The sequence below is a fragment of the Macaca nemestrina genome, chromosome 5 (assembly GCF_043159975.1).
Source record: "Macaca nemestrina isolate mMacNem1 chromosome 5, mMacNem.hap1, whole genome shotgun sequence".
NCBI classification, from domain to species: Eukaryota; Metazoa; Chordata; class Mammalia; order Primates; family Cercopithecidae; genus Macaca; species Macaca nemestrina.
Genome location: NC_092129.1, coordinates 71,282,630 through 71,295,084, shown reverse-complemented (window position 1 = coordinate 71,295,084; position 12,455 = coordinate 71,282,630). Strand labels below are relative to the sequence as shown.

Sequence of the window (12,455 nt, the reverse complement as noted above, 5' to 3'; positions counted from 1 at the left end):
AAAGTTTTGCATATGTAAGGGAGAATAATATTTCTTCATTATTTTTCCTGCCCAAATAGTCTACCCAAAGATAAAGAGCATGTACTTTCCCACCTTCCCAAACAACTCCTAAAACTCTTGCATACACTACCGAGCTGGCATAGTGAACCCAAAAAAGAAGGAAGTTATTCCTTTTGCTACTGCCATTTGCTGTGCTTGTGGACATTTTGTTTGTTTGCAATGCGATGATTTGTTTTCCTTAAATAGCCTTCCCCGCATAGCAAACTGCCCGCAAGAAAAGTTGACTGTCCTTACAGAACAGCAGAGTGCCTGCAGCCAACGTTGTTTTTGCTGTCCTTTCTTTAGACCTGTAGCTTCCTCCTCCTTACAGATTACACTGAGCTTTTTCCCCTTCTTACACTCGTGGCCTACATTCCAGGAGATCAAGCCTGGCACATGTTAATGAATGTAGGTTTTATTTAGAAACATGACCACTTGTCACTGCCCAGTGTCATATTATCGGGCAGAGACTACCAACATTTGTCTAGAGTGAACATTTTCATACTTCTATACACAGACAAGGGGAAACTTTCATCCCCACGCAGGATATAGCCTTTTGCTCTGCAGAGTCTAACTTTTGCAAGTGGAAGCTTCATGGTGGTGGCAGAGGACCTGCGTGCTCTGAGGATGGCAGAGGACGGCTGTGTGGACGCAGATCTCCCAGATTGTAACTGCGATGTCACAAGGCAGGCATCTTCTTGAGTTTCTTCCATTGTACATAGCTTTCATGTTACGTGGGGTTTGTAGGATAGATGCTGGAAGCTTTAATCCAGAGCTGTTTTTGCCAATGTTACATGAAGAGGATTGGTGTTGGGAGATAGCTGGCCATGTGGACTCCCAAGAGTTATTTGTTGGTTTGTTTTCTAGTACCTCTACTGGGCATGCAGAGCTGGATGAAAAGGTTAATGGACTTTATTATGACTCGGTATTCCAGTTGTCTCTGGAGCGTATGCGTCATACAAGGAGTATGGCTAGAGTAGAGAAGCTGAGACACAGGAAAGCGATCCAGAAAAAGACTCAGTTAGTCCATCATCTGCTATTTAAAGGATGGGCTTCTGATGAAACTGAAATTTAGCCTTAGCTGGTTCACAGCTTTGTAGTTGAAAGCTTTCCTTTCATTAAATAAAAATATTTCAGGGCTCTAGAAAATGTTGTGTGTTTGAGAAAGTTGCTTTTGTTTGTGCTTGTCAGTAAGTTTTAGTCGCTAATATAAAGCTTATAAAATATATGTGCAAAGTATACAGATTAATGTCTAAAATAGTAATTTAGCACATTATGCAAATGTTTAGTTCATTTTTTTTTAGTTAGAATAAAAATGTGACAGGAATTTTTATTTTTAACTTTTTAAAAATATTTTCCTTTTTCTGTATCATCCCTCAGATACATTTCTACAAATAAATAGGATTTACCCAATGGTAATTTTTGTTCTATTATATTTAGAATTTGAACTTTTTGTTTTGTTTTGGGTTACGGATATACTAAATTACTGTGAAGGAAAGTTGTGAAATATAGATACAATATATATAGATTTATAAGTATATGTGTGTAGGTACGTATATACGTATATATATACGTATATATATGTGTGTTTGTATATACATGTTTCCGTGTTAAGAAGCTGGATATTTGCATTTCATAGTAGAATCCTTCTCAAGAAAGGTGAAGTGCCTGGACTGTGAAAGAACCATAAGCTGCGGGGACTTACAGATTTATCAAGCTGCTAAACTTACCCAGACATGTGACGTCTGCAAGTGTCTAATTTGAATGATAATCCTGGATGTTTACCAAAAGGAATGTTGCTCAGACTCCTCACGATGATAGATAAATAAAAATACTGTGACACTTTACCCAAAAATTATCTTTAAAGAAATAATGGAAAGAAACATGGGACATTTCTCCTAAAAAAAAGGGGTGATCCCTGTCCTGCAAATAAATATCAAGTTTAATAAGCCAAGGCTTATGAATCCTACTATCCATGCCCTCCAGGCTCACATCTGCTCCCTCAGCACAGATGCACACTGCATTTTGCTATTTGTAGTAAAATACACTGTTTTAAAAAATGAAAAAGAACGGCTTAAATGTTCACCCCCATTGACTTTAGCAAATTTACACATTTGTTTGAAAGAGGAACTTGTCCCTAATGGACTATATGAACACACATTTCCATGTCATGATGCCCTTGACATATTGCATACTAACCGCTCTGACTTGGAACTCATTCAGTATTACAAAAGTTATACCGTAATTTATTTTTCTAATGTAGATGGTCCTATGGAACAGTGTTTACTTGCATCCTTTTGTGCTTTGGATCTTTTGATCATATTTGTAAGTGAGTTTTGAACCAAGAAAATGAATAAATTTTAGTACTTGACAAATAGAGCATTGGCAAATGTTGAACCTAGAAGTAAAATTTAATACACACTTAATATCAGATAAAAATTTTTAAATGAAAACATGTTAATTAAATAAACACAATTCGCTTAGAATATTCATTATTAATGTTTAGCAACCATTTAAACAGTACCCGATTTAGTGCAAAGCACTGAGTTTAGCATGGCCAGGGTAGGGAAATAGCCAAATATGGAAATTCACATTTCCAGCTTTCCAAGGAACTTACCATGGAGGAGACCAATTAATGCATGAATAATACCAGGGAACTAAAATAAGGAAGGGAGGAAACAAGCACTCCGACCTCTAGTAAAATCCTAACGACATTACCATCCCCAAGCCTAGTAAGTGTTCAGATCCTACGAAATCTGAAGACAAGAAGCTGGTCATTTAGGAGAGGCTGCTGAAAAGACGTTCCTACAGAAGTAAAAGCAGGACAGACCTCTCTGTTCTGTGTGCCATTCTTCAGGCCTGTTCCAGTGGGTTTATTGATGGTAAAGTCTTCTTTCAGTCTGGGGCACTGTGGCCAGAGCCGTGTAAAATTCCATGTCCGTGCTGTGGTTGGTCAAACGTACTTCACAAGCTTTGTACCCAGTAGCCATAATAAAACTGTCATTCACTGACTGATGCCCAGGTGAATTTTGTCTTAGCCATGAGAGAAATGTGAGTGAGTTGTATGTAAAAGTTCTTGGAAATAGTGTTCAAGGCCAATGCCTTGAAGTGTCTGGGGGACAGTGTACAATTTGTATTTACAAAGCTAATTGGGGAAATCTTATCTCAAGTGGAATTTTAAGTCATAATAAACAATGCAACATATTTTCATTTTCTACCAATAGAATATATTGTGAAATATGAACATAATTTTTTAAATACACATTTTTTAAAAGAATAAAAGGTAATGCTCCTAAGAGGGTTTTTACAAACTGAAAATGTTATTCAAATAGAAGTGTTATTAATTACAATTATTGAAATATAGATATTACTAACAGCTGACCATAGTGAAAATCCTTTAAGAGCATTTATATGACAGTGCTTTGAGGAAAAATGACAAAGAGGAAAAGCGATCATGTTGTCAAATGACTACATTTTCACTTGAGAGAGAAACATTGATTTATTGAAACTGAAACAGAAGTGATGATATCAATTTTAAACAACTAAAAATACATAAAAATGTTCAAAATACTTTGATTATGAGACATTTTCTTCAGAACAGTGTGTCTTGATCAGAGAAACATATCAGAACCATCTGGAGATGGTGGCTGGTAGTTGGCACCTGTGGTTTGAAAGCACCCTCCGCTGATTGTGTGACAATCCCAGCTTGAGAATCACTTCTTTAAAAGCCTGGAAGTAATGCGGGGGTGGGGGAGGGGGAGCGAATGTCTCATGACTGTAAGTGTAAGTTGTCAGTCTTTGAGAACATTCTATTGCAGATCCCTGCCTTTAAATGTATCACAAACCTAGAGTTTTACAAGTCATGTTGCTCTTGACATATTTTCAAGAAGATAGATACCTCTTCAGTTGAGCCAAGATGACACCCTAACAGCTTGAAGTATTTTGCTCATCTGCTGTTTACCTCTGTTATGAGCAATGCCAATTAGGTGGCCATGTTTCCTGAACCAAGAAGCGAGATTTATAGTCTAAAGATAGCAGCAATTTTTAAATAAGGGCACTAATAGATCATTGATCGTATGCTTATTATCACCATGACCTTTCTCTTTAGAGCAATCTGTGTACACTCAGCCATGTCAGGCTCTTAACAGGGACTCAATAATTGATTTTTGCTCTAAGTAGGTAGTAATGGAGTTGAGAAATACTACCTGTGTTCCTTCCAAACTTGTGATCACACCCTGCTCACACTGGGAAAACCGTGTTCAAAACTAATTTATCTGTGCGCCTGTGCCCTGGACCCCTGCCTCCTCTGCATCCTTGCTCCATTGTCTGTATTCACCTCTAATTTCTATCCTCCTTTTTCTTCTGTCTTTGGCTTCTTCCACATGAGTTTCTAACTCTCTGCCTAGAAAGATTGTTAAAGCCCAGTGTTCTCCTCTGCACACGAGGGAAACATGAGTGGGCCTCTCGCTGAAGCGGGACGTTCCCCCTTCTCTGCCCACAGGGTGAAGAAGCTGAAGGAGACCCTGGTGGCCGTGCAGCAGCTCGATAAGAACATGAGCAGCCTGAGGACCTGGCTCGCTCACATTGAGTCAGAGCTGGCCAAGCCAATAGTCTACGATTCCTGTAACTCGGAAGAAATACAGAGAAAGCTTAATGAGCAGCAGGTAAGACTTAAAATTGAAATGGAATTAGTAAGCCATGGACTAGCTGTCCTCCTGGCCAGGATGATGGGGTGGGCATGAGATGGTGCCTGGGGATGGAAGGTCAAGAGGGAGCTAGGCAGGACTGGTGAGGAAGGGGGCTTTGCCTAGGCAGGCAATTGAGGCCAAAAGGTTTCATGTGACTGCAGAGTTCAGCCTTACAAAGATGCTTGTGCCATTGTACAGTTAGTGTCATCCATCCACCAAGAAGCCTTCTAAGATGGTAGGTAAGGCTGAGCTACAATTATGTATCTAAAATAGTACTAACAGATTGACTTACTTATTTGAGAGTCACTAGACCTAGCCCACTACCATACACTTAGAAAAGAGTGAAAGGAGCACCGCTCATTTTTTGTCCTGTGTATAGTGTTTGGGGAAAGATTACAAGGCATACTTAGAATTTTTCAAGTTGAAAAAATTTTGTTTTGCAAAAAGGATTACATGACCTGTAGATCGCACATTGTAATTCCACTTTCATGTGTGTAGCAAAGATAGAACATCTCACTGGCAGTGTACAACCCAACAAAGCAAAAAGGGATGATCCGGGAAAATGTATACAGAAGAAATTTTCACCTCCCATTCCCTCCCTCATTTATTTTTTTCTTTTTCTTTTCTTTTTTTTGGGGGCAGGGGTGGGGACAGAGTCTCACTCTGTTGCCCAGGCTGGAGTGTAGTAGTGTGATCTCAGCTCACTGCAACCTCCGCCTCCCAGGTTCAAGCGATTCTCATGCCTCAGCCTCCCAAGTAGCTGGGATTACAGGCATGCACCACCATGCCTGGCTAATTTTTGTATTTTTAGTAGAGATGGGGTTTTGCCATGATGACCAAGCTAGTCTCAAACTCCTGACCTCGAGTGATCTGCCCACCCTCGGCCTCCCAAAGTGCTGGGATTACAGGCGTGAGCCACTGTGCCGGGCCCCCTCGTTTATTCTTACTAAGTGTATCAGACTCCAGTTGCCAGTAGCAAACACTGTAAGTTCCCCACTAGAGATATCGTTACTCCGTGCCTTTAGATTGCTTTGAATATTCTGTCCACACTCTGGTTCTCTCCATTACATTTAGGCCGTTTGCAGCAAAGTTGCTTAATTTTAAAGTGCTATAAAATGTAAATACCTCCTGTTTTTAAAATCTTAGAGTTTATCTACTTACTTCATTTTACAGACTATTTAAGCCCATGAAATAGGTGTTAAAATACAGTTTTGGGTGTTGAGAGTTTTTTTAATATTAAAATTATCATTAAAATTTTTTTCTTTCTAATGAATACGTAATACTTGTACATCTGTGTGGGGTACAACATGATGCTTCAATGCATATTTGCATAGTGTAACAATCAAACAAACTGAGGTAATTTGATGACCATATCCATCACTTTAAACATTTATCGTTTCTTTGTAGTAACAATACTCAAAATCTTCTCTTCTAGCTATCTTGAAATGTACACTATATTCCATTGCTTTTAAAAAACTTGTTAGCAAGATATTTTTCAATTTTTATGAAATTAAAGTTTTCTGATGGGTGGTGATGTTTGAGATTCTGATGATTGAATTGTAGGGATCCTGGTTGGCATCCAGCTTCCCAGATTCTTGCAGAGAACATGGTAATGATGTGTACAGTGATGAGTTAAAATGTAAATGGCCGGTATTGTAATTTCGCAAGTGTATGAAAATCAACAAAATATCTAGTTAAATATGGCAAATTGATCATACGGATTCATAGCGCCACCTACTACTAAAACCCCAATAAAATGATAGTAGAGAGGGAAAAAGGTTAAAACCACAATGGCAGAGAGAACAGGAGAGAAAATGGTAGCGATGACAGACATCCAACATAGTTTTGTAAGATAGAAAGTGGATAGATCAGTGATGGTGTTGACAGAATGGAGGATGGAGAAAGTGGATTCATGCCACAGAGTTCCAGGAAGGCTCGGAAAGTGGAGATCGGGTGAAGCTGAAAGTAGAGTTGCCTGTTGAGCTGTAAAATGGAAGAGTACTTGAAAATCTGAATAAGGTGTGCTGAGACTGGCAGATTCCTCCTAAGCCCAGCCAGCCAGGGAACTCTGCTTCCTTTACTCAGGCAGAAGACCAGATGATTACTCTCTGGAGAAGGCAAACCAGAAGGACTCTGGGTTTGGGGATGAGGACACCATGGAGGCTAGAGTCACTATGTTAAAAATGGGGAGATGATGTGAATGGCTCAGTACCAAATGGTCGGGCTCCCATCCCGCTTCCCCAGCTTGGCTCCCACTATGTCAGTACCCAGGCTCCCACCCTAGCCAGGAGATTGGAGCATCCTTTCTGGAGAACTGACCAGACAAGAGAAAAGTACCTTCAATTAGTGATACTTAAGGTAACCCAGCAAAGGCCAGACCCCTGCCTGACTCTCCACGGGGAAGCCTCCCGATTGACATACTTTAGGTGCATACGCAGCTTCTACAGCTGGCTCATTCTTGAACATGTGTGGGTAGGCAAGAATCCTCACTGCTTAAGAAAGCTTCTACCATTAAGAAAAGACCAAAATAAACAGAGGGAAATAAAGAAAGGCGCAATCAGAGGAAACACGTTGTAGAGAGAGGAAGAAAATGTAAACAAAACAAAACAAACAAACTCACAGAAATGAGACGTTTTGCATTCATAAAATGAAAGGCTGCCATTTTTCTTTAAAAAAGAGCTTTCAGAATGGAGACTGTCTTCCACAAAGTAAAACAGAAAGATTAATATATGAAAAATAGGAGAGAAATATAGACATAAACATAATAAAATTAACAATAATGCAAGAGTTTCAAAGTCCAATTCAATCATTTTGTAAAAGTCCCCCCCTAAAAAAAATAAAGAAAATGGAGAGGAGAAAATTACCATAGTAGTAATGTAATATATATAATATTATTAAATAATATATGTTTATTATTAAATAATGTAGTAATGTAATAAAATATATTTTATATATTATTAAGTATGTGTTTATATCCTTTATTACATTACTACTATGTTAATTTTCTCCTCTCCATTTTCTTTATTCTTTTTTAGGAAGACTTTTATAAAATAACTGAATTGGATTTTGAAACTCTTGCATTATTGTTAATTTTATTATGTTTATGTCTATATTTCTTTGCTATTTTTCATATAGTTATCTTTTTGTCTACTTTGTGGGAGATTACACATATATGTGTACACACATTACACATATGTGTGTATGTATATCTATTCATATATATATCTAAAATGAAAAACATGCATTTGCAGATTATAAGGGCCATATAAGTACCCAGGAAAATGTAAAACAAAGCAAAGCCACACTGTAAAATTGCAGACCACAAGGAATAAGGAGATCCTAAAGGTTTCCAGGATGAAATAAAATCTGGCTTCTCCGAAACAATACTGGAAGCTAGAAGACAATGGCTCTGCCCACAGAAAGCTGAGAAAAATTCTTTATAATTTAGAATTTTATATCCTGCCACTTAATATCTAAAAATTTTACCTCCTATGTACCCATTTGCAGGAAGCTAATGAAAGGTATGCTACATACACAAAAGTGAGAGGAAACTACACTTCATACTTGCTACACATGCTGCATGCTACTGTGTTGCATACGCTGCATATGCTACCTGCACTAAAGCAAGAGGGGAAATGCTATTCAACTCAGGAGAAAGAAAAAGGGAATTCCCAGATTGAAGGTGCAGGAAAGTCCCTGGTGACAGCTGTACTGCAGCCAAGCCAGCACCTGTCCAGATGGGAGCAGGGGCTCTGGGTGCTCTAGGAGGGATGTTGCCAGGAGGAGCCAGGAGGGGCTAGAGTATCTGATGGGCTTAACCACTCTGGAAGGAGTTTTATTAGTTCCATAAGAGAGATAATAGAAGCAAGCATTATAAATTTGAGAGAAAGAGAGGATTGTAAAATCCAGGAAAAATGACTTATCAGGAGATCGAGACCATCCTGGCCAACATGGTGAAACCCTGTCTCTGCTAAAAATACAAAAATTAGCTGGGCATGGTGGTGCGTGCCTGTAATCCCAGCTACTCAGGAGGCTGAGGCAGGAGAATAACTTGAACCAGGGAGTCGGAGGTTGCAGTGAGCTGAGATCATGCCACTGCACTCCAGACTGGTGACAGACTGAGACTCTGTCTAAAAAAAAAAGAAAAGAAAAAAGAAAAGAAACATAACCGTAGCATATTTTGTTCCTCAAATGTGAACAATATTAAATAACCATCATCATGAGAACAGTGATTATTACCCTAGCTCTAAGTTGTACTGTAACAGTCATTAGAGTTCAGTCAGCCATGTAGAAGTTTATTTCTTCCCTACTAAAGAAGAATTCATAAAGTAATTACTAAAATGGACAAATCAAGCAGTAGCTATGTTACTTAGAAATAGAGAAGTTATATATTACTGAGAAATACAGAAATAGGTCGAATGTGGTGACTCACCCCTATAATTCTAATACTGTGGGAGGCCAAGGCAGAAGGATCACTTGAAGCCAGAAATTCGAGGCTGCAGTGAGCCATAATCACACCCCCGCACTCCAGCCTGGGTGACAGAGTAAGACCCTGTCTCGAAAAATGAAAAAGTGTAGAAGTAATACCAGAAGAAAGAGCCACAAGAGATGGAAATGGTTGCTGCTGAACAGGTGGACTCCGGGGTGGAAAGCACTGCTTTATTCAGAACCTGCTAGTAGTTTTTTACTTTTTATTACATTAAATATGCACATATAGCTTTTTAATTAAATTTTAAATTAAAACTTTAAAAAAATCTTGTATACCAGTGGTTAAAAGTAAACTTTCTGGGTTCAGATCTTGGCCTCACTACATTCTCATATGATCTGATTTATAGAGCCCTGATTTATAGAATGCCAATCATCAGAGTACGCACCACACAGTGTGATTATACAAATTACTAAAAAGAAGCACTGAGCACAGTGCTTACCAAACACAAAGTCAGGGCTTGATAAATTTTATTTTGATCATGTCATAGTTACTACAGTTTCCTTTGTGGAAAATTTTTAAGAATCATTCTGTCTCTACTAAAAACATAAAAATTAGCTGGGCATGGTGGTGTGCGCCTGTAGTCCCAGCTACTCAGGAGGCTGAGGCAGGAGAACTGCTTGAACCTGGGAGGGGGAGGTTGCAGTGAGTTGAGATTGCGCCACTGCACTCCAGTCTGCTGACAGAGCGAGACTCCGTCTCAAAAAACAAAGTTAAAGCTGAGCCTGAAACTTATTTGTCTTAGGGTACTTATGTATGGTTATAAATCCCCTCAAATCTTAGGGTTGCCATTTCACATATTGATTTTAACAAAAACTTTTGAGTATTTAGGGAAAATGAAATAAAAATGCTAACTTTCTTAAATGCATGGTTTATTATCCTTCCAACTGTATATCCTTGCACAAAATGTACTTTAAGACCTCAAATGTACTTGGTAATCTCATTTACAGAATTATTTGTCTTTGTGTTTATCTTTAAGCAAATACTAAGTTTAATTTTTATGTTACTTTATTTTATATTTTTAGAACAGCAATTCATGTGACATACTCTTTCACGTAAGTGAAGGAGGTTATGTTAGAGATTTGAAAGGACTGTTTATAAAAATATAAATATTTTAGTAGAATTTATCGTCTAGTGTCTAGTCTATAAAATCTCCAAAATGAATTAAAGGCACTGTTAGACATTTGACAATAGCTAGTGTGTTCGTACATGTTGTCAAGGGAAAAAAATAAGAGGAAGAGCAACACAAGAATTTAAATCCCAGGTATCTCCGTAAATTGAGGAATTTTTAGAGCAAGAGAAAAGCTAAGCAAATTCAAGAACTTCCTGATGAAAGAAAAGGAAAACACACTAAAGACATTGATGAATATCGCAAACAAAAAAATTATGCTGATAGAGCTCACTTTTAATAATGGAACTTACTTGGAGTAAATGGAGTTAAAAGTTCAATAGAGAAAACAACGTACAATTTGGATTTACATTTTATACAGTTAAAATGAAGATTTCACGCTGTGGGACTCCAGGGAAATCCAGTGCTTTGCTTTTATCAGAAAACATTTTACTTCTATCCTACATTAAAAATTGCTCTACACCAGGCGCAGTGGCTCACACCTGTAATCCCAGCACTTTGGGAGACCGAGGCAGGCGGATCACAAGGTCAGGAGTTCCCGACCAGCCTGGCCAACAGGGTGAAACCCCATCTCTACTAAAAATACAAAAATTAGCCAGGCATGGTGGTGGGTGCCTGTAATCCCAGCTACTCAGGAGGCTGAGGCAGGAGAATCAGGAGGAGAATCGGCAGGAGGTTGTAGTGAGCCAAGATCATGTCACTGCACTCCAGCCTGGTGACACAGTGAGACTCCATCTCAAAAAAAAAAAAAAAAGTTGTTCTCTGAGGAAGCTGCTGATGTCATGCATGATATAGTCCCTTAAATAGTATTTCTACATATTTGTGGGGTCCATATGATATTTTGTTACATGCATAGACTGTGTAATGATCAAGTCAGGGCATTTGGGGTATCCGTCACCTCTGGTATTTATTATTTCTATGTGTTGGGAACATTTCAATTTCTCTCTTCTAGCTACTTTGAAACATGCAGTACATTGTTGTTAACTATAGTTATTCTACTCTATCAAACATTAAAACTTATTCCCCCTAACTGTATGTTTGTATCTGTTGACCAACCTCGCTTCATGGCCCCAAAACACTCTTCCCAGCCTCTGCTATCTGGCGTTCTACTCTCTCCCTGCATGAGATCAACTGTTTTAGCTCCCACATACAAGTGAGAACGTGTCATATTTCTGTTTTTGTACCTGGCTTATTTCACGTAACATAATGACCTCCAGTTCTATCCGTGTTGCTGCAAACAACGTAATTTCGTTTTTTTATGACCGAATAATATTCCATTGTGTGTGTGTGTATATATATATGTATATGTGTATATATATGTCACTTTTTCTTTATTTGTTCGTCCATTGATAACCATGTTACCTTTTAATGATGGTGGAATTAACTGTTTAAAAAAGAATGCAAATCAGCTGGGTGCAGCGACTCACACTGTAATCCCAGCACTTTGGAAGGCCTAGGTGGGCGGATCACCTGAGGTCAGGAGTTCAAGACCAGCCTGGCCAACATGGTAAAACCCTGTCTCTACAAAACTACAAAAATTAGCCAGGCATGATGGCGGGTACCTGTAATCCCAGCCACCTGGGAGGCTGAGGCAGGAAAATCACTTGAACCCGGGAGGCAGAAGTTGCCATGAACTGAGATTGCGCCATTGCTCTCCAGTCCATGTGACAGAGTGAGACTCCATCTCAAAAAAAATAAAAAATAAAAAATTGAATGTAAATCTTTGGATCTTAAAACCCAGTTCTTGAGTGCCAGCTCTAGCACGTGCAGATATACAGGCCCTCGGTATCTATGTTTCTACATTGGTGGATTCCACCAACCGTAGATCAAAAGTATTTGGGAAAAAAATTGGATCTGCATTGAATATGTACAGACTTTTTATTCTTGTCATGATTCCCTAAACAATACAGTATAAGAACTATTTCTATGGCATTTACATTGTATTAGGTATTATAAGTAATCTCAAGATGATTTAATCTGTATGGAAGGATGTGCATAGGAGGTATGCAAATACTACAACATTCAATATCAGGGACTTAAGCATCCATGGATTTTGGAATCGGAGGAAAGTTCTGGAACCAATCCCCTGACAGATACTAAGAGATGACTGTAT

The 12,455-nt window shown here is 38.6% G+C and overlaps 1 protein-coding gene across 21 annotated transcripts in view; it reads left to right on the top strand.

Annotated features, from left to right (window-relative positions):
* Positions 1-12,455, top strand: part of LOC105489042 (spectrin repeat containing nuclear envelope protein 1) — a 536,331-nt gene that overhangs the window by 485,139 nt on the left and 38,737 nt on the right. For 20 of the 21 annotated variants that reach the window (XM_011753636.2, XM_011753647.3, XM_011753641.2 and 17 more), the window contains one exon: positions 4,541-4,703. In XM_011753636.2, coding sequence (XP_011751938.2) covers positions 4,541-4,703 — 163 coding nt within the window. Of the gene's footprint in view, positions 1-38; positions 730-4,538; positions 4,704-12,455 lie in introns of those variants that run through there. The other variant, XM_024795164.2, reaches the window with a different exon arrangement.